This window comes from Urocitellus parryii, chromosome X (genome assembly GCF_045843805.1).
Source record: "Urocitellus parryii isolate mUroPar1 chromosome X, mUroPar1.hap1, whole genome shotgun sequence".
Taxonomy (NCBI): Eukaryota; Metazoa; Chordata; class Mammalia; order Rodentia; family Sciuridae; genus Urocitellus; species Urocitellus parryii.
Genome location: NC_135547.1, coordinates 105,791,274 through 105,812,780, shown reverse-complemented (window position 1 = coordinate 105,812,780; position 21,507 = coordinate 105,791,274). Strand labels below are relative to the sequence as shown.

Here is a 21,507-nt window from a genome sequence, read left to right as displayed (position 1 = left end):
TCCACCTTGGAGTAGATCTTCCTACCTTTCCAGTCTTAATTCTGTGAGAAATGGCTGCAAATCGATGGTTGAGCTCTGAGATTTTAGGTTCTACTATTTTCCTGCAGTGGTCACCGCGGTTTGCCATCAAGTTCGCTGCTTGATCACGTGTGGAGTCCACCTTTGGGCGTATGTCATTCATTTCAGCCTTTAAACGCTATATTCCATGAGCAAGAAATAGGGCTTAAAGTTAGTAATGGAAGGAGAGAGAGAGAGAGAGAGAGAGAGAGAGAGAGAGAGAGAGAGGGGGGGGGGGGCAGGCAAACAAAAGAATGAAAAGGCAGGGGAAAAGCCAAATTCCATAAAAAGTAGAGTGATCAACATGTATGATATGAAAAACAGGTCCCTATCTTTGATTAAGTATGATGAGTGTAAATTTAAACTTTACTTATCCTGAGATGGACAAACCCTATTTTCTGACTTTATGTTGTCCACAAAAATGATATTATTTTATATTTAGTCTTACTTTATCTTGACTAAATTTAATATTTGTAGAATAACCTAAATATGTACTTACCAGGGAAGCACACTTTTCTATTCCTTCCTACTCATTTGGAGTTCCTCTTGGTTTATTATATAGACTATCAGTGAAAAAACTAATTTTCTAACACACGGATTCTGTGTTACATACAGAGGTATTGAAGAATTTTCTGCCTAACCCAAGGGATCACAGATACTGTAAGTTTATAAATACCATTCTTATTATCTCAAAGATTTCATCATAAGGTGACATCTTTGATTGCATTTCCAGAAAGAATGGAAAATATATCAAAATTACTTCCAGACAATAGGGTAAATATGTTTTGGAGATAGCCTAAAATGCATTTAGAGTTTTTCATTAAAATGGAATCATAAACTGTGGGAAATATCCATGGTATAAAAAGAAAAAAAAAACAATGAAGTGCAGAGAAATAAATCATGAGTGGCTGCTTTTTGCTCTCTTTAGATATACGTGACAGTAGAGTGTATTTTGACATATTATACATACATGGAGTATGACTTAGTATTCTAATTAAAACCCCATTCTTGCAGTTGTACATGATGTGGAGTTTCACTGGTGGTGTATTCATATATGAACAATGGAAAGTTATGTCAGATTCATGATTCATTCTAATGTCTTCCCAATTCCCATTTCCCCTCCTTTTCCTTCATTCCCCTTTGTCTAATACATTGAACTTCTATCCCCCCTTATTGTGTGTTAGCATTTGCATATCAGAGAGAACATTTGGCCTTTGGTTTTTATGAGCATTCTTTAAGTAGCAACTCACTAGGCACCTAATATTATTGAAGAGCTCAGCAAAACTCAATTAAGAATTATTAATGTATATGAGCTTTAAAATTCAATTCTTCCTATTTAATTAAGAAAGGGGATAGCATCCAGCAAAGTCAATGTAGTATCAATGAGATATATTTGTACATTATACCTCTCATACCCTTTTATAGGAATAATTTTTTAGAAGACAGATTGTTATCCTTGAAAAATAAGAATTAGGATTCCCTAATAAGTATTTCAAAAACAGAGGGAGCTGAAGCTATGATCACTTTTCATGGGATTAAAAAATGAAAAGTTCAGTTTTATCTAGCCCAGATTATGAATAATTTGAGGTTGAATATTCCTTACCCAAAGTACTTGGGACTAGAAATGTAGTAGATTTTGTGAAATATTTTTTGAATTTTGAAATATTTGCATTCATATAATAAGCTATCTTGCAGATGGGACCCAAGTCTAAACACAAAATTCATTTGTTTCATGTACATCTATACACCTAACCTGAATACAACTGTATATAATAATTTTAAAATACTTTTGTTCTTGAGACAGTTTCATGGTGTGGGATTTTCTACTTGTAACATCATGATGGTACACAAAAGTTTTGGATTTTGGAGCAATTTGAATTTTGATATTTGAATCAGGGATGCTCAGCCTGTACAAAGATTGGGATTTAGCATAGGTAAAATATCCTAATGATTGCATTTTAGGTGTTTACTAAGATGGGTTCTACAAATAATGAAGAGAAACTGTGTTTTGTGTTAGATGCAAAAATATAATAGCACTACCATTAAAATAGACAAGAACTTGCAATACAGTAACAAAATAGATCATGGAATTTTTTTTCTAACCAGAGTTTACACTGGGTGTGATTAGATAAGAGATGAATTTGGACATATATCCAGATTATAGAGCTTTTCAATGTCATTAATTCCCATTCACAGAAGAATGTAGAAAGGAAGGAAGGAAAGAAGGAAGGAAGGAAAGAAGGAAGGAAAGAAAGATTGTTTCACTCTTACTAAGTCCTTGGTATCTTCTAGGACAAACATAATTGACATAACTGTTGTGCAGTTTGAAAATTACTTTTCACAATATTTTATTTGCTACCTTAAGTATGTCTTCTTTTTGCTGGGGTTTCTTTTTCTCAGATTCATCCAAAAGTATATCAGCCTGAATAATCCACTTTGTAATCTGATCGACGTTCTGGTTAAAGGTTTCCATGTGTTTCTGGTATTCCTTAATTGTACAAAGATAGATTATAACGTTATTTGATTAAACAATATTCTTAAATAATGTGTCCTACTTTCTTTCTATAATTCTAAAAAGATAAAAATATAGTATCCCTCAAATTAATTTTAAGTGAGATCTCCATAAGAATATAGCATAGACAGACAAAAATATGTTAAAATGTGGTTATAGAGATCTACAGATATAAATTTAGGAGCCAGTATGACTGTGGAGAGGTGGAGTCTTCCAATATTATTACTTAATGCTTGCATAATCTTTTTCTCATGTTAGAGATGGGTGGAGAAGCTTCCAGTCTCTTACCAACAAAAGATTTAACCACTCTTCTGCTCGGGAAGTGACAGCTATCCAGTTACTATTCAGAAGACTCAGTTTATCTTCTACCAAGGTCTCCTTCTTGCCCAACACCGTTTTCAAAGCCTCTCCTAGTTCTGTGACACTCTTCAAATGCAGCTTTTGCTTTTCAATCTCTTTCTGAGTAGCCTGTGAAAAGGACAGCACTGAGCTTTAAGTAACATATGATGACATTAGCATTGCATACTTGTGATGGGAATGTGTGTATAGTTTCTATGCTTAAACCTTGTAAATTTTTAAACCTACAACAAATATGCTTATGAAGCATGAAGTCACATCATATACATTGATTGCAATTTCATTATTAGCGATACAGGAAAAATATTTATATATAAACATCATTAATTTCTTATTTATTCATGAATATATATTTAATTAACATACACAGCATCTAATTAAATATATTTTATTTAATTTGTACATGTAATGAATACAAATAGTCACTTGAAGACACATCCACAAATAATGATCTGCTTTGAAAAAATTCAACAGGTATGGTGCTATTGCATTTCTGCAGCAAGGAGGTTCAGCTTTTTGGTACCACTAACCTGTTTGCCATATGGTGATTAAACCCCTTCTAATACTAATGCTTTTAAAGGAATAAAATTAACAGGATCTTAAATCAAATCAATTATGCTGAAACATAGCATATGCAATATTTTATTAATTTTGTAATATGTAGTACATGTTTTCTCTCCTAACTAACAAGGCCTACCATACTGATTTTTAGGATGTCTTCAGAGCAGTAATAAGCATAAATGGTATTTTTAAGTATATACAGTATATACAGAGACATGATATGTAATTGTCATTTCTGTTGGTGATAAAGTCAGAAGTATTGCTATTACTGAGGACTGTCACTCACATTTATAATAGAAAAATACTTAATTTCAAGATGTAATTTTTTTCCAAAACAACTTCACAAACCTCAGTTATACCTGTATATCCTAGATAAAAGCCCTAAATAAAGCACTAACATTCCTAAGACTTGATTTACAAAACTTGAGAACAATCACATTTTTAAAAAAATTGTTTTAGATATACTTGGACACAATACCTTTATTTTATTTTTATGTGATGCTGAGGATCGAACTCAAAGCCCTGCATGTGCTAGGTGAGTACTCTACCACTGAGCCAAAACTCTAACCCTAAGAATCATTTTTAATATGAAAAAATACACAAAGAGTTGTTAGAAAACTGGATCCAAGGGCAGATATTTTCTGCCTGAACAACTTATAGCCCCTTTCTCTTTTTTTATAATATTTATTTTTTAGCTTTTTTTTTAAGTGGACACAATATCTTTATTTTATTGTTATGTAGTGCTGAGGATCAAACCCAGTGCCTCATGCATGCCAGGCAAGCACACTACCACTTGAGCCACATCCTGAGCCCCTACAGCCCCTTTCTTGAAATGAGGAATGACTGACCACCATGAGCTTCCCTGTCTCTGTCTTCAGTTTTTCCCCTTGTCTACCTAGACAGTGAGGTGTTGAACATTCACAGGGAGGTAAGCCAGCACACATTAGATTTTTTTCTCAAAAAAGGTTAACTGAGAGACACAGCTACTACAATTAGAAAGTAAGTGGGAAAGCCATTTGCAAATGAAGCTGATATCTTTATCACAGAAAGCCAAAGTCAAAACAGGACAAAAATCACTGATGAGCAGCAATAATAGGAAAGCATAGAAAGTCCACCTGCAAAGAAGCAAGTAAAATATATGCACAATAGAAGTAGTCCATATGAAAGAGGTGATCTCTGACACAGACAAGTCTAGATCTTATTTTATTTTATTCATTTATTTATTTTGGTACTGTGGATTGAACCCGGGGATACATGATTATTGAGCCACACCCCCTGCTCTTTTTTATATTTTATTTAGAGACAGGGTCTTGCTGAGTTCCTTAGAGACTCACTAAGTTGCTGAGGCTGGCTTTGAACTTGTCATTGTTCTGCCTCAGCATTCTGAGTTGCTGGAATTACAATCATAGGCCACCATACCCAGCAAGATCTTATTTCTTATTCCTCGATGCTCCCAATATGGCTTTTCTATCTTTAAAATATACCTAAATATTCCTTGTCACTATCATTCTTCCAAACCATCTGGTTCACTCACTATCACTGAGTTTTTGTTTTTGTTTTTTTTCATTTTTGTTCTTGCCCTTTCCATCAATAAGCAGGTAAGCTGGAAAGAATACATGAGATAAAAGGATCCAATTAAAATTTTTATAAAGAAAGAATAACTGTTTCAATTGTATATTTTTGCTTTTTAACATTTTTAGTTATAGATGGACACAATACTTTTATTATATTTGTTTACTTTTATGAGGTCCTGAGGATTGAACCCAACACCTCACATGTGCTAGGCAAGTACTCTACCACTGAGCCACAACCCCAGCCCTCTATATTATGCTTTTGCATTTTTATTTCTAATATAAAAATACCTGAAACTGAGGCAACTAAACCCAAGTAGACTTATACATTATAATAGAGTTATCTGCAATGTAGGTGTCATTTGTTGCACTTGAGTAAGCTTATCATTTCCTAAAAGCAATGTATTCACATATCCATCATAAATGTTTATTATACCCCTATTACATGCCAGTTACTATTTCGTAGCAGTGTTATAAGTGATACTACTCAATGTATTTTGGAAGATTATGGAAAGTGCCCCATTTGGGGGAACCCAATCCCTCTAGAGCATTACTTTTGAGTAGAACTGGACTAGATTTCAGCCTTTTTCAATTATTTGCCTTTCCCTTGGTTAATGTCCAAGCTCTACAATCACAGATATTGGTTAGTGTTCTAGTCACTGTGGATAAAATGAGAAGGTAATTCCTTATCTTTAAAACCCTTATGAGTACAGTTTGTCAAGGAAATATCAGTAAATGAGCTTTCTCTATTTCCTATACACCACACTAATGATTTGTTACTCCAGTCGATGTATTTGCCAAAAAAAAAAAAAAAAAAAAAAAAAAAAAAACCTCACAAAGTCCCAACTTCTTAATTTATATTAGGATCACTAATTATCTCTAAATGTCTTCATAAAGATGACCCTAAATTTTAGCATCAATATAAAATTATTTTGTATACATATCTTTGTTTCTTACATGCCAGACAATGCAATTAAAGGCAAAAAACTTTTCTAAACCTCAGAAGAAGTCATAGTAGTTTTGAATTTGGGAAATATTGCAAATAGGTCCTAGATCAAAATAACTATTATGTATCAAACATTTGCCCAAATCCTTGAACTGATTTTCAAAAGGAAATTTTTAACATCCATTCATAGTTAATTTAGTTAATAGGAATAATAAAATAGGGAATATGAGCTGATTACTTGTTAGGTTCCTCAAAATCACAAGATAACATGCTAAATTTTGTTAAAGTTATCACCATAGTGACATATTTGAAAAAAAACAATGATTGTCATTTTGTACATAACTGCTTATTGTTAAAAGTGATTCGCAGAAAAATTTTATTCTGATTGTAAAAAAGAGACTTATAGGTAAACATTTATATTGACATTCAAAAAAATACAATATATAATCATTTGTATAAGTGTCATTTTGGGTTAGGGAAACGTTATGTTCATTAATGGGGTTTATTTTCCCCTTCAAATAGGGTTTCAATCAAAGGTATAACTAAACAAATAATAACATCTTAGACTTCAAATGATATATTGACCTTACTTTCTGGAGAGTCTTGCTAAAAATAATTCATTTAGTTAATGTATACCAGAGGCCTAATATTCACTTTATACTGTGCTATTTACTGCCACAAAAAAGGAAGTAATCTTTACATGTCCTACTGTAATCATGCCTAAAGTGTGAAAAAAAAAACTAGAAAAAAACTGGTTTTGGAAAAATAAATATGAACAATGGCTAAGATAACCATGAATGGCAACATGGGAAAGGTGACACTTGAAGCTGGAGGATTGGATGGTGTGAAGTGAAGACAAAGTGAAAAGTGATTATAAGGTATGAAGGTAAAAACAAAAAGCCACTAAAAGGGGAAAATCAGATCCTTAGTGAAAACTAAAGGCACACATTTTATGAGACTATTCAAAAAAACATTTCTTCTAGCTCTAGTATTTTCCCATAAGAGAAGAATGCCTATGACTGCTGATGGATGAGAAAATAAACTAAAGGCATCACTTTGGCCATTCTCTTTATATCCTTATTCATTCCACTCTAAGGGAGCTAGTAAGATAAGGAGAAGGAACTAATCATTCCTGGAAATTCCTCATCTTCAAAAGATCCAATTCTCAGTGCACAGAACTTCTTCTCTTGTCTCGTGAAGTGAGGGTGGAGTGGGTTATTAAAGGTCTACCTTTCTCAAGGAGAAATGAGAAATTCAATAGCTAAGTTGACTAAGTTATAGCTCAACCCCTTCATTGTTCTACTCATGCAACTACTAGGATGGATTTTAAGTCTGAAGAAAAAGCAAGGCTGTATACAGTATATTTTATTTTTATATGAGGTTGTACAAGTTCGCTTTTGGAGATTCAAGAGCAGCTTATCTGACACTAAGGGTTTTTATGACATAGGAAAAATATCTGACACAAGGAGAATTAACTTAAATATAAACTGTTGCAAAATAGAACATATTTTTATTTTCCATGTGTTTAATTTAAAACAGCTGATAATACCAGAATATTATGAATATTAAGTTCTAACTTTTCTGATTTCAAATAAACAAATTTGCTGTCTACCTTCTAGCCATGATGATTTTTAAATGCTACCTAATTTCTTCTTATGTAAACATTCTCTGTGTTCATGGAAATTATGAAAACTATATTTTGATTGACTCCTGATATCCATAAGTTAAACAACTATTGAAATTTTAAGTGTCATACTAGGTTTAGGATTCAGACATTAACCCATCACCTCACTTCACTGATGTCCTTACAGTATGGGAAAACCTGCTCCATTGATGTCTGATAATACCATCACTGATGGCAACATTTTCTTAAATGTAACTCAAGAAAAATAAAAGAACTGTAATATTTATCTGTACATATGTTTAGATATTTTTACCCAGGGATAGAAAACATAGTTTACTTGGGCTTCACCCACTTGCACACCTATATAACATTTTCTTAAGTTTTCCAACACTACCCACATATTTTAAGGACGAGGGTATCCCAGGAATTTACAATCCTAGGATCTTCTGTAACTGCAATGCTATTATTCTCACTCCCTCTTTTTAACTTCTTACAGGTCTCAATCCTATAGATTTTATCTAACTTGGCCCTACATGCAGTTCAATATGTGCCTTAACACCATTTCCTTATATCTCTCTGCCTTTCCTAGGATACTCTAGATTCTTGTGGGGTTTTTTAGCTGTTTATTTCTTGCATGTTTGCTTTAAAATGGATAAAGGATTAACTGACACACTCATAAATGATATCTTAAAACATTCCTCTACCCAATTGAATTATACACATAGTTGGTCTATCTAAATATTATACCACTTCTGGTGTATTGGAAATAGAAGAGTTCTTTCATGTTTTAGCTGCATAATATGTCCAAAGGAAGAGAGATAACAAATTACCATATAAGCACAATTCTAAGATGTGTATTTGTTTTTTGAATTTAAAATGAAACATACAATTTACCTTTACAATGTTAGTGTGTTTTTAGGGGGGGGGGGCATTCTAAACAGCTGGATTCAAAATATCAGTGTATCATACAGTCATAAATGGATGAAATTTGATATTAATTGCCTTATCAGGCTTTTGCACTAATCCATTATGGCTCGAGGTTTAGGACATATTTTCCTATTAGGCTAATGTGATGGAATAATATAATGATAGATTAAAGAAGAATATAAAACATTAAATAGTAGATTTTATAGCAATGTGTATTGACTTTTTATTAATAATGTATTGTCTATTAAAGAAAAATTTCATAAAAGCAGAATGTGCAAAACAGAAATTATAGCTATAACTACAATGACAGTGAATAGTGACTTCAATGGCATTTAACAGATGTTCTATTTTCTAAGTAACAGCTGCTTGATGCATTCATTGTACCAAGTTAATGATCTGCTAGTGTTATTTCACTTCACAGATAAATTACTGTGCTCTCTTTTAAAAAAAAGATTATGTAATTTTTCATGAGAATGATAGTATAACAGACTTTAAAAATAAGTAATATTTCTCATGCTTTTATAGATAAGAGGAGTGAGGAGTTGAAGCAATTATCCAGATAATCTAGGAGCAGAAACCAGAAATGGTGAAAGTTGATTTTATTTTTAAATACAAAACATAGCTGACTGAATCAAATGGAGATCCCATCAGACTGTTTGAAATTCATGGATCTTGCTTTTATGACTTTATGAAGTGGTTCTCAACTTTGCTAGATATTACTAGTCAGTGGCTACTCTCTGAGAGATAAATTAAATCAGAATCTCTAGGGGTGGACTCCAGTCATTGGTATGCTTTCCAAGATTCCCAGGTGACTTTAGCATGTGGCCAATGTTATAAAGGAGTGGCACACAGAAGGGCATATTCTGTTATAAGGTTTTATTGGGTAATAGCCATTAAATTTTAGAAATGAATCGGCAACAATAAGGTAATTGAGGAAACTAATAATTGTTCTTCTTCATATTGAATATTACAAAAACTTCTCCCTGAAATAAATGTAAAAAGCACAATAACTTGTTGTATAAATGGCTATTTAGACATAAATTATTTTGTATTATTTAATATTCTTTTTTTTTTCCAAAGAGAGAGTGAGAGGGACAGAGAGAGAGAGAATTTCAACATCTATTCATTTTTTTTCTTAGTTCTCGGCGGACACAACATCCCTGCTGGCATGTGGTGCTGCTGAGGATCGAACCCGGGCCGCACGCATGCCAGGCGAGCGCGCTACCGCTTGAGCCACATCCACAGCCCCCTTATTTAATATTCTGACTTAAGTATTTCCTGTTTGTGATTCTCTCAGGAAACGCTTGGTATGCTAGGACTACTATTAATAAAATATATTCCTCAATTTATTAAAAAATGGTAGATGTTAATTATCTAAAACCTGGTAGGCTTAATTTATTATAGGACCTAAGAATCTTCCTAGGGAATTGTATTTGATCATTTTAATTTTTAGATGGTACTATGGATATTGAATGGGTTTAATGGAGTTGAATTATTCAACTGACATAGAGTTTTTGATTAATGAAACTAAATTAGAAATAGGTGAAATAAATTAGTGTTTAAATCAGAAAATCATATAGATTAAACTTTACTGTAGCTTATATTTTCCAACCATAATGATCATTAGAGAAATAAACTTTTATTTAATCACATAAATATTTACTTTCTTATGGCTGTATTTTCATGCTCAATTTGTAATGTTAAACAATTTGGGCCATTAATGGGATAGCCAGAATTGATTTACTTATATCTAACTAGTCAGAGTATATTTAAGACATTAAAATACTATTTGAGATCTACAATCACATTAGTGGGGACAGAAAACAATGTAACAAGTGATACATGTACATATTTTTTTATTTTATTACTTTAATGTGGGCTTATATTTTCTGCATATTAAATGCATTCATAATTTATTTATGGATACCTTTTGTATTATTTCAGAGGTAGAGTGTTTTAACAATTACTAGAAAATAAGATTTCTAACCATAATTTGGTATACTGTAAAAGCCTTTGGAATCAGAGATAGTATTGAATTCTATTTATGGCTTTGTCATAAAAACAATTCTATTTTCTCATGTAAAAATAGGAACATTTGGTCAGATGTTCATATTTCTATTTGTTCTAAAATATGAATGATTTTAAATGCACATCAGCATTTTTATCCTTTCAAGAACCGCTTGGTAATTGCATTTTTAATTTTTATCTTCAATTTCAACTTATTTTTGAACAGACATTTAATGAACATGTGTTACCCTCCATGTAACGCATATAGGAAATACCAGTGATCAAACAGACATTTTCCCTGTACTCTTGTCAAGCGAAATGTTAATGCCTATGTAATTGTTCAAGGAAATAGAGATTATCATGATAATTCAAGGATCCTGTGCAGTGTGGGTTCAGGTGCTTTTATCTCACCTAGGTTGCCTTATTATTTCCTTCCATCAATTCTATTCTATTGACATGAATGCTTCTGACCTCATTCTGGCAAATTCCATTAATAGAGTTGTTAGGTATGAAAGGCTAAAATGTCTCAACATTTGTGGCATGAAAATAATCAGTTACCATTCCCTCATAATATCTTTAATGTCCAGGCCATGCAGCTAGGAATAATAATCCATTCTTCTATCATTTAATATTAATTATTCCCTCTTTAACACTATTCTGAAGGAAACAGATGGAATTGTAAAAACCAGAGAAAGGAATATTTCACTTTAGGAACTTCAAAATATCATTAACAGTTTAACTTTTAAATTCTCATTATCAACTTTTTCCTCCTGTTATTATTCTAAAATGTCTCCTTCCTATTATTTTCATTTAAAATGTTTTCTTCTACCTTTCTAAAAAAATCAAAATTTAAATGTATTCATTTATTTTTCTAGAACTGTAATTTGGAAGCACGATTACAGGATGGAACCAGAGGAGACAGTTTTCTTGCTTGCAGTTGTCCTTCCAATAATCAGCCCAGCACCCATTCTACCTACTTCTCTAAGTTCTCCCATTCTTTCTTATGGGATCACTAAGAATCTTACATGGATGATCTAAAATAGTCTCAGGTTTAGAGTTCTTTCCAAGTAGATGGGAACTTTAAATATCTGAAATTATTTCATGTATCATCCAGTATTTTAAGAGAAGACTATGTGTTTGCACTAGCATTTATGGTTTTGAATGTATGACTACTGAATATGCTTAGGAATGACAACTCCTACAATACATCGAAAGAATCAAAGAATCCTAGTAATGCCAACTTACTGATACCCTTCCAAAAAGGAGACAGGGCAAAGTCTAGGATCAGGCATATGGAACTGTTTTTACATTAGCTTTCCTCCATTTCTGGGATTGGCATGCTATTTCTGTCAACAGCCATACTGCAATTGTTCTAAGTTTTGTGGGCTGTGCCATTTCCATCATAACTACTCAATTCTGCTGTTGTAGCATAAGAGTAGCCACAAATAGTAATAAACAGATATGATACAACAAAACTGTATTAATACTGATGTTTGAATTTCATATAATTTTTTATGTATCATGAAGCATTCTTTTGATTTCTCTCAAATATTTCTATACAAAAACACAATAGTTTGCATGGAGACTGTAAAAACTCAGGCAGAATGGAATGAGTCTATTGGCTACATTCCATCTCTGCTATAGTTCATCAAATCTAATTTGATTTACTTTAGTCTTGATGAGTGAGTCTCTGAAGAAATTCTTCCCTTTAATTAAGATCAAAAAGTTCACTAGAATTGGGATGGTCACTAGTAAGCCAGATCTTATAATGATTCCCATAGTAATATTACTCCTCATAATAAGTAGCCTAGACACATATGATTGCTTCATCCTTAGGGAAAGTGAATGCCTACTATACTGCTAGTCTTGGATTACCCTAAGAAAGTGTTCAATATTCAGAGAAAGGTATATGGAACATTTTGCATTCATTACATATTTACAATAAGGGAAACAGCATCATCTTCAGAGGGCCATAAGACTTAACGTTATTTCTCACCCGATGACTTGCCCATCTTTCCTCTGTGACACTGATTTCCTCCAAGTAGGAGCATTCTAATTACTGCAGTACCTGCACTTCTATCACACAAACTTAACCACTCACATGCTTCCTTTGGCTCCAGTTTGATGCAAATTCTCAATTTTCATTTTGTGCCATTCATTTCTGTGACTCCAGTTTGAACAGGAAATAGTGAGAATCAGTCAAACCCACTGTAATGTAGTTAATGAGGTCCAGAAAATCAATATCCACACCCTCACTAAAAAATGAAAAGAAAATGTTCTTTACTGGCCTAGGGAAAATTGATCTCCTAGGTTCCTGTCTTGTTGCTTACTCAGCAGGAGTAGCTTTGATGCTTAGTCATAGGAATATTAGGCATATTTTGAAGTTAGTGATTTTCAACACATAGATGCTATGGTTTGAATATGGCTAGTTTCCCCCACGGGTCCATGAATTAAAGGTTTGGCTCCCAAGGTAATGTTACTGGGAGATACAAAAAACCTTCCGCATATGGGGCCTCATAGGAGATGAGTAGGTCACTGCAGTATGTCCTCAAAAGGGATTATGGGACTCTGTTGTTCTTCTGGGTCTTTCTTTTCTTCCTAGGTAATGTTGTAAGCAGTATGTTATGCTATGAGTCTCTGCCATGATGTGCTTCCCTCACTAGAGGCCCAAAGTGATGAGGATGCCCATTCTAAGACTAGAACCCTCAGAATTGTAAGTCAGAATAAACCTTCTCTTTTCTCAAGTTAACTGCCTCAACTATTTCATTACAGTAACATGAATCTTATTGATATAGTATATATTTGTTCATTACCAATACTTCTCAAACAGAATCTGGTTACAGAGATGTTCAAAGGAAAAAATCTTAGTGAATCATTTGACATTTTTATGTTTTGTTTTCCTAAGTTCCTGTATATGATATTAGAAACACAGAAAATATAAAAAAATACAATCATTACTTCTCTATTCATAACCTATTTTAAGGATAAAAATATATGTTTGTTTCCTATGCACTATTTTCCTTCCTTTACTGTTCTCACAGATATAGGTATTGTTCTATATTCAAACTGATGTTAATTCTCATTCATATCTTCCTTTTTTACTATATAATTTATCACTAAATGATGTGTAACATCCCTTTTACATTTTTTACATGTTATCACATTGCATCATTTAAGGTGCTTCCAATTTTACTATATTTTTCAAGAAGCATGAATTTTGTAATATACTTTTCATGGTTTTAGGCTTTATTTTTTAGGGTTTTTTTTAAGTGACAGAATTAAAAGAGGAATGGTAAATTGATCCCTCAAACTATGCCAAGTTCGGAAAGACCACAGCTAATCTGGTTGGCCAGTATAAGAAAAGGTTCAGAATCTATTTAGTTCCCTTATTGGTTCCAAGTAATTCATCTCCATGCTAGCATCACTGCTCTGAAGGTGTGCAGTGACAATTTTAATTTACTGCAAAGGTTAATCTGAATTGTCAATTTGAATGGATTAAGAGATGCCTAAAATTAAGAGGCTTCTGGGTGTGTCAATGAAAGTAAGTCTAGGAATGACTGGCATGTGGGATAGGGAAGTAAAGTGGAGACCCTCCCTAAACGTGTGCTGTACTCTCCAACAGGTTGGAAGCTAGGGTGGAATAAAAGTTGGAAGAACAAAGAAGCAGCAGCAGATGCAAGTTCTCTTCTTCTTGAAAGGGTTCTTGATTGTTGCTGCTATGATCACTTGAGGATATTAGACTCCAGCTCCTTCACTCTTCCAAAGTGGACTCTGCCAGTGATTCTCCAGGGAGTTTCCAGAAGCCTTCAGCCTCAAACTGGGATAGCATCATTTATCCCTCTTGGACTGAACAGATACTTGTTCCCGAAGTTCTCCAATCTACAGACAGCCAGTGTGGGACTATGTAGCTTCTGGCTGTGTAAGCCAATTTAGTAAATTACTCTTTTATAGTCATATATATATATATATATATTTATAATCATATATATTTATAATTATATATATATATACACATACACACATACACACACACACACACACACACACACACATACACACACACAATCCTGTTGGTTCTGTTCTGCTTGATAACCCTAATACACTGATTGTCACACTAGAATGGTTGTCTCATTTTGTTTTTTCTGTATATTTTAAAGAGACCTAGATGACAGTTTTCTGAATGGTTCTGATGGGACCATATTAAGAATTTGGAGAGGGGGCAGTACTGGGGATAGAACCCAGGGTCTTGCATTTGCTAGGCCAAGTGCTCTATCACTGAGCTCTTCAGCCCCACTTATTTAAAATTTGGACGATATTGGTGAATTGCTTTTACATGGGCCATGGCTTTATAAATGTTTGATTCAAAATCAATTAGTTAGTTTATGAATGGAAGAATGGAACCCACATGGAAAAGCCTCAAAGATTCATGGTTGCTCTAGTACTCACCAACATATACTGTATTATTTATTCTGGGTCACCTGGATCTACCCATAACTACAGTAAAATTATGAATTATACAATGGAATATTGAAGAATCTAGCTCTTTTTTTCTCCACAAAACTCAAATGTGGCAGATCATTGTGGAAAAACTTTGACTAATAGAGACTTTGATATATAATTTGACATGAATATGACAATAAGCAAAGACATGGAAGATAGATTTTTATATATTGTTAGATTTCTCTTCTTCATCTTATACTACAAGAAAAACTAAAGTGAAATTTAAAGGTCCCAATAATTTTCTAATTTAGGATATAAAATTTTATCAGTTATATAACATGGCTAGTTAAAAACCAAAACTCTAATAAAACTTTTATGTTACATGAAGACTTGGTGAGTTCTATATTATTATAAATTAATCTGTGTATTTTAAGGGTGACTCCTCTGATTCTCCAACTGGAGTATTATATTACTTCCAAAGCTTTTGTTAGTTTAGGTATTGACAAGCACATTCCAGTATTCTCACTTCATTGTTAGGATAAAGTAACAGAGTCAGATTTAGCATTATCATTATTGACCAATATATTAATTTGCACTAAACTAAATTCTCAATCCTTAAAGTAACAGTTCAACTGTTTTATAAATAAATCTATTCACTGAGCTTTTTCAATAAGTCAATGTACTTCTGAGTTGTTGATGGTGAGTTTTGTTTCCTTGTTGTGCTTGACAATACTCTTCAATGACCAATTTCTTTGTAATTGTTTCAGACACAAAAATCTCTCTTGGTAAAAAATTTGTCTATTGAAGCCTTTGGGGGCTATATATAGATAACATATATTCCTGTGTGTGTGTGTGTGTGTGTATATATATATATATATATATATAGATATATAGATATATAGATATATAGATATATAGATATAGATATAAAATAGATATAGATATAGATATAGATATATAGACAGACAGACAAATGACACAGAAGACATTTTTTTCCTGTGTCCATGGAAGAGAAACTTAAATTCTCTGCTGCCTGATTCTATTTAAAACTTTAGGTGTTTGAAATAATATTCAAGGGAAGAATAGCTGGTTATTTACTTATTTGGAAAATGTAAAATATGAACAGATGACTTCAGAGCATTCTAAGCTTGTGCCCTAATATTTTGTCTTCTCACTAAATCATTTTCTTGAATGGTACTTTGGCACTCTTTTTGTTTTATGCACAGGCATGCTGATAGAAAAATATGGCAATATAAACACTAATATAAGGATACTATCTCATTTATAATCCATTTTATTACTTCTGAATCTAAGTCCTAGAAAAAGGTATCATATTATTAGTAAAAATTATTTTAATGATTGTTTTGATAACTTGAACACCTGGAGTCTCATAAATAGGTTTAGTTCCTGGTTTTGTCTGCTGAGAAGCTTGTAGCAAAATTCATGGCTGTCTTTTTTCCTATCCATTTCACCACCCATGAGATATTGTGAACATATTTGTGTGAAAAGATTTTTTTTTATCTTCCTAGTGTAGTTTTCCCTCATTTTCTAATTTCTTTATGCTTGTCCAGTTCCACAATTTCTCTCTTTAGGCCCTGCAAAATATTTTTTGAAATTATATATATATATATATATATATATATATATATATATATATATACAATAACTATAATTAAAATACTTTAAAATAAAATTGAAAATATTTGCTGTGATCAATACAATTGAAATGTTTGAAATGTTTGTTTAGATAAACTTAGGGTAAAACAATCACTATAGTGGTAACTGAAATTTTCATGTGTGCAAAAAAATACTTACCTATACATTCAAATATTTGTAGACTAAGTGAATATATTTTGGATGAACAGAACTGATAGAAATTCAGTAGAAATAAATAAAACAGTTTAAAAATAAGTTAACTATACATACTCAAATTTTCTCCAGTTATTAAGTACTTGGAATAACTGGCAAATGTAGTTAACATGTTGAATTTAAATGCTTGCTTAGCTTAATTTTTAAAGAAACTGATATCTATCCTTTGAAATATGTGAGAATTGCAGCTTGAATCTAATTCCCCATCTAACAAGAAAGCACGTGAAATAAGAATAAACTTAACTGGACACATCTTCATACCACTCAAGCTTTCTATGTGACAAAGAGAGTCTAGAAATATTTGCAGAAAATACTCTTTTTTATTTTACTGATTTTATGGCAAATTTAGAACTTTACCATGAAACTATATCTCCTTAGGTAATTTAGTCAGCAACTTCCTGGGGATTCTGATACACAGAATTAATTTATGGCATACTTTTAAATTTTCTCTTAACCTGTTTGTAAACTATAATCAGATTTTTTCCAATCACTCCTCCTCTATACAATATTATAATCGCATTCCACTTTATATTTATAGAGCTACTCCATTTTACGTGCTGAATTCTAGCCTCCAAAACTCATGACGTCCTGATTGGCAGTAGCTCAGAATGTTAAAATATTTGGAAAATGGCATTTAAAGGTATAAGTGTATTACAAGAAATCAAGATGATGTCTAATCCAGTAAAATTATTGAGAAATTCGGGACACAGACATGTATGGAAAAAAAAGAGTATGAAGACCAAGATGGGCATCTATAAGCTAAGGAAGACAGGCTTCAGAATAAAGGAATCCTCCTTATACCTTGATCTTGGACTTCCATCTCCAGAACTGTGAAAAAAATAAATTTCTATTGTGTGAACCACTAGCCTATAGTATTCTGTTTTAGCAGCCATAACAATCTAATATTCCTGCTTAATTTGAAAGGAGCAATGTAAGATATTATCCATGTGGCAAGAAGCAGATTTCTGAAAATAAAGTTTAGATGATTTTCATGAATCCCTAAAATTTACTATTGCTTGTTCCATGCACGTGTTACTATATTTCATATTTTGATGGGTCATGGATATTTTGGGTCCTGTGTGTTTGATGTTTTATGGGCACTCATGCTGAAAACTGTCATTTGTAGGTCATGTGCTTTCTTTTAAATAGAGAGACAGCTCATAAAGCCTTTTTCTGCCTTTATGTAACTATTGATGTAAAGGGCATGCATGATACCACTCAGACCAAAATAATTGCGTCCCAGAATGCATTTTCTCCTTATTTATTTAAATACAACATCATTTAGAAAGGAGACATGACCACTCAGCTAGAGACCATATTTTGTCACCCTCCCTGAGGGATAGATAAGAGTTACACAAGTTTTGGAAAATGAGGTAAGAGCAGAAATATGTGTGGAACTTTTATAATGTAATCACAAGAGAGAAAAGCTTGTCTTCCACTTCTCTATCTCTACTGTGGTACACTGGAGTTAAGGTGTGACATTAGTAAGCAAGCTTCACACCCTGTGAGTACAAATACATAGAAGAGCGCAAAATGATGGAATGAAAAGGACCTAAATTTTGGAATGACTTCATATAGCAAAACTACTTCCTTTACTCTGAACTACTGACCTCACCTGAGATACAATACACCTCTATCTTCTTTGAGTGACTACATTGTTGGTCTATTTCTTGTAGTAGCCAAGCTGTACCTAAGCATATAATTATTTAATGAAAATAACCAAAAAAATAAATAAAATAGAAATGAGTTACATGTTTAAATGATAAGGTGAAAATAAGACCAATGTAATTATTAATCTGCACTCTGTATTCTTATTATAATAATCGCACATAATACATGCTCCTGAATTAATAACCATAACTCAAAATCTTATCTCTAGCACTTAATCTATTTTCAATGGGAAGAAAATTAATTTTATTCACTACTATTTATTTGAAATTTTTTATGTGTTAAACTTTTAACCACTAGTTATCCTCTAAACCTACATAAATAAAAACAGTTTTCAGTTTGGGTTTCATTATGATTGTAAGTTGCTATATGATGTACTTAAAATTTTCCAACTATGAATAATTTGAATAGACACACTGAATTAAAAATAAACCATAGATCCTTTTAAAACCTAGTTAATGCATGCATCCATGTCTTTTAATTTTTAAAAAAATCAAGATGGTTGTTATTCTATTACATATTTAATTTTTTAACAAAATATTCTAATGCCTTGGCAAAGTTTGAGATGGGAAATATGCTATTAATATCACAAATTCCCTTTATATCAGCCCACTTTCAAATAATCTAGTAACAAATCATCTGGAAAAAAATTAAGCTATGAGTGCCATTACCTTAAATTCTAGGCAGCGATAAATGTCTGATTGGCTGTCAGAGAAATAGTAAGAATTTATCAGGTGATAATGAAAGGACACCCCATGGCCTTTGGTGATGGAAATGATACAAATCACTAGAGATTTTTTTTTTATTATGACCTTGTCAATTTGCTGATCTTTCAAGTTCTATCCAGTCCAATTGTCTGCAGTCACTATGATCTTCTCCATTTCATGGTTGTAGTGTTCACCTGTGCAGTCTGTTCTTAGGTATGCTAATAGAATATAAAGCCTCATTTCTGAACTGACTAGCTGACCAATAAAATATATACATATATGTATATATATATACACATATATGTGTATATATATGTGTGTGTATGTGTGTGTATATATATATAAAACGTTCTTAAGATCTATCTACATCTATATCAATATCTATATCTATATATGTATGTATGTATATATATATATATATATATATATATATCAAGAACTTATTTATAACCAACTTGATTCCAAATAAACTTTGAGGAGACTCTTGCTAAAACTTACCACTGGCTTTATTATAGTCTTGAAATATACAAAAACTACTATTTAATCTTTGAGGAGAGGGAAAAATTAAGCAAGATAATATTTATAATTCTATTATTGTTTCACATTAATACTTCCTTATAAAATCATATTACTATGTGTTTTCATATGTTAAATATAACCTGCAGTGATATGTGTTTTACCTTTCCCCAGGCAATTTCAGAATCCAAATTACTAGGCATTCCTTCAACTGCTGATCTCTTTGTCAATTCCATATCTGTAGCTGCCAGCCATTCTGTCAAGACATTCATTTCCTTCCGCATCTTACGGGACAACTTCAAGCATTTCTCCAACTGCTGTTTTCTTTCTGTTACCTGAAATGAAAGATAATAAAATGTAATATGGTTTACTTTCCAACTCATGTTTACTTACAGCTACTTAATTGGAACTTTCATATTTCTGTCATTTTAAATTAACAATTTCCTTCCATATCTTAAAATTGTGTTTTAGAAAAAAATAATGTATTCTGCACATTAATAGTAAATAAAAACAGCCTTGAGCAGATAAGATTTCTTGTCCAAAAGATAGTATCTTATATCTGCTGTCATAGTAGGGAAAGAATCCATATAAGCTTGTCTCTAATATGAATAAAAATAATTTATGGACAAAATTTGAAATAATTGGAATGATATAAGTCAAAATGAAATATGTCTCATTTCTTGTAGAAAACCTAGAGTCATTTGTCAAAGAGATAGGCAAGCAAGTTCATAATCTTCTATATATAAATGAGGCCTGTTCTTGCAAGTAAGGTATCAAAATGGAGAAATCATATTCCTTTCAAAAAGCAAAAGTATTTGTGTGATATTTTCAATTTCATCATCAATACAATTTTAAAGTGCATTGCTTTTGTATACAACATCACCAAGGTTAGGTCTCTTCCTCCTTAAATGTAATTACCACAAAATAGGGGGAAAAATGAATGAGAAAACAAAATTTTCACTCTCATCAATAGATAAAATAATGTCTTAATCTTCTCTGCTCTTCTATTCAGCATTTAAAACCAAAACCCAGGCTGGGGTTGTGGCTCAGTAGTAGTGCACTTGTCTGGCATGTGTGAGGCACTGTGTTCAATTCTCAGTACCACATATAAATAAATAAAATAAAGGTTTATCAACAACTAAAAATATTATTAAAAAACCCCAAAACCCCCTAAAAATAAATTCTTTCACATTCTCACATAGAGAATGAATTAACTTGTATTTCTCTACCACCTTCCCAGAATGTTCCTATATTTTTTAATTTTGTTGGTCAATTTAATAAGAATCCCAGGGTCTTTTCCTAAACAGTAGTCAACTCATTAGCAAAACCAGATAAATTGCAAATACTCAAAGACAAGTTCCCTCCACTCATGGCTCTTTATATTGGAGTGTGTTACACTCCATATATTTCCTTGAATGAAGAAACATCTCACACTAAGTATATTGTACAAGTTAAATAAAGCAATGAATGAAATCCCAAAAAAGTATTAATTGCAAGTCAGGAATGATAACCAGTAAAGAAATTAAAGTTTCTGTTTTGATTGTTATGTGTTTTAACTATAGGAAAAAAAAAACATTCTGTCATGGAGGCTGGGAAACTGAGCATTAGATTTATAATATTTGACTCAGTAGAGGAAGTATAATAAAGCATATGCATGTTAGACTCTATGATGCCCAGTGTAGTTTTAACCTGCCTGTGATCTGAGGCAAGATACCTCATCTTCCTATTTTCACATCCATCAAATG

The 21,507-nt window shown here is 32.2% G+C and overlaps 1 protein-coding gene across 3 annotated transcripts in view; it reads right to left on the bottom strand.

The window, feature by feature from the left end:
* The window catches only part of Dmd (dystrophin), a 2,014,880-nt gene that overhangs the window by 1,220,894 nt on the left and 772,479 nt on the right, over positions 1–21,507 (bottom strand). For all 3 annotated transcript variants that reach the window (XM_077794046.1, XM_077794047.1, XM_077794048.1), the window contains 4 exons: positions 19,927–20,097; positions 2,858–3,037; positions 2,417–2,545; positions 26–196 (listed from right to left, as the gene is read on the bottom strand). In XM_077794046.1, coding sequence (XP_077650172.1) covers positions 26–196; positions 2,417–2,545; positions 2,858–3,037; positions 19,927–20,097 — 651 coding nt within the window. The remainder of the gene's footprint in view (positions 1–25; positions 197–2,416; positions 2,546–2,857; positions 3,038–19,926; positions 20,098–21,507) is intronic.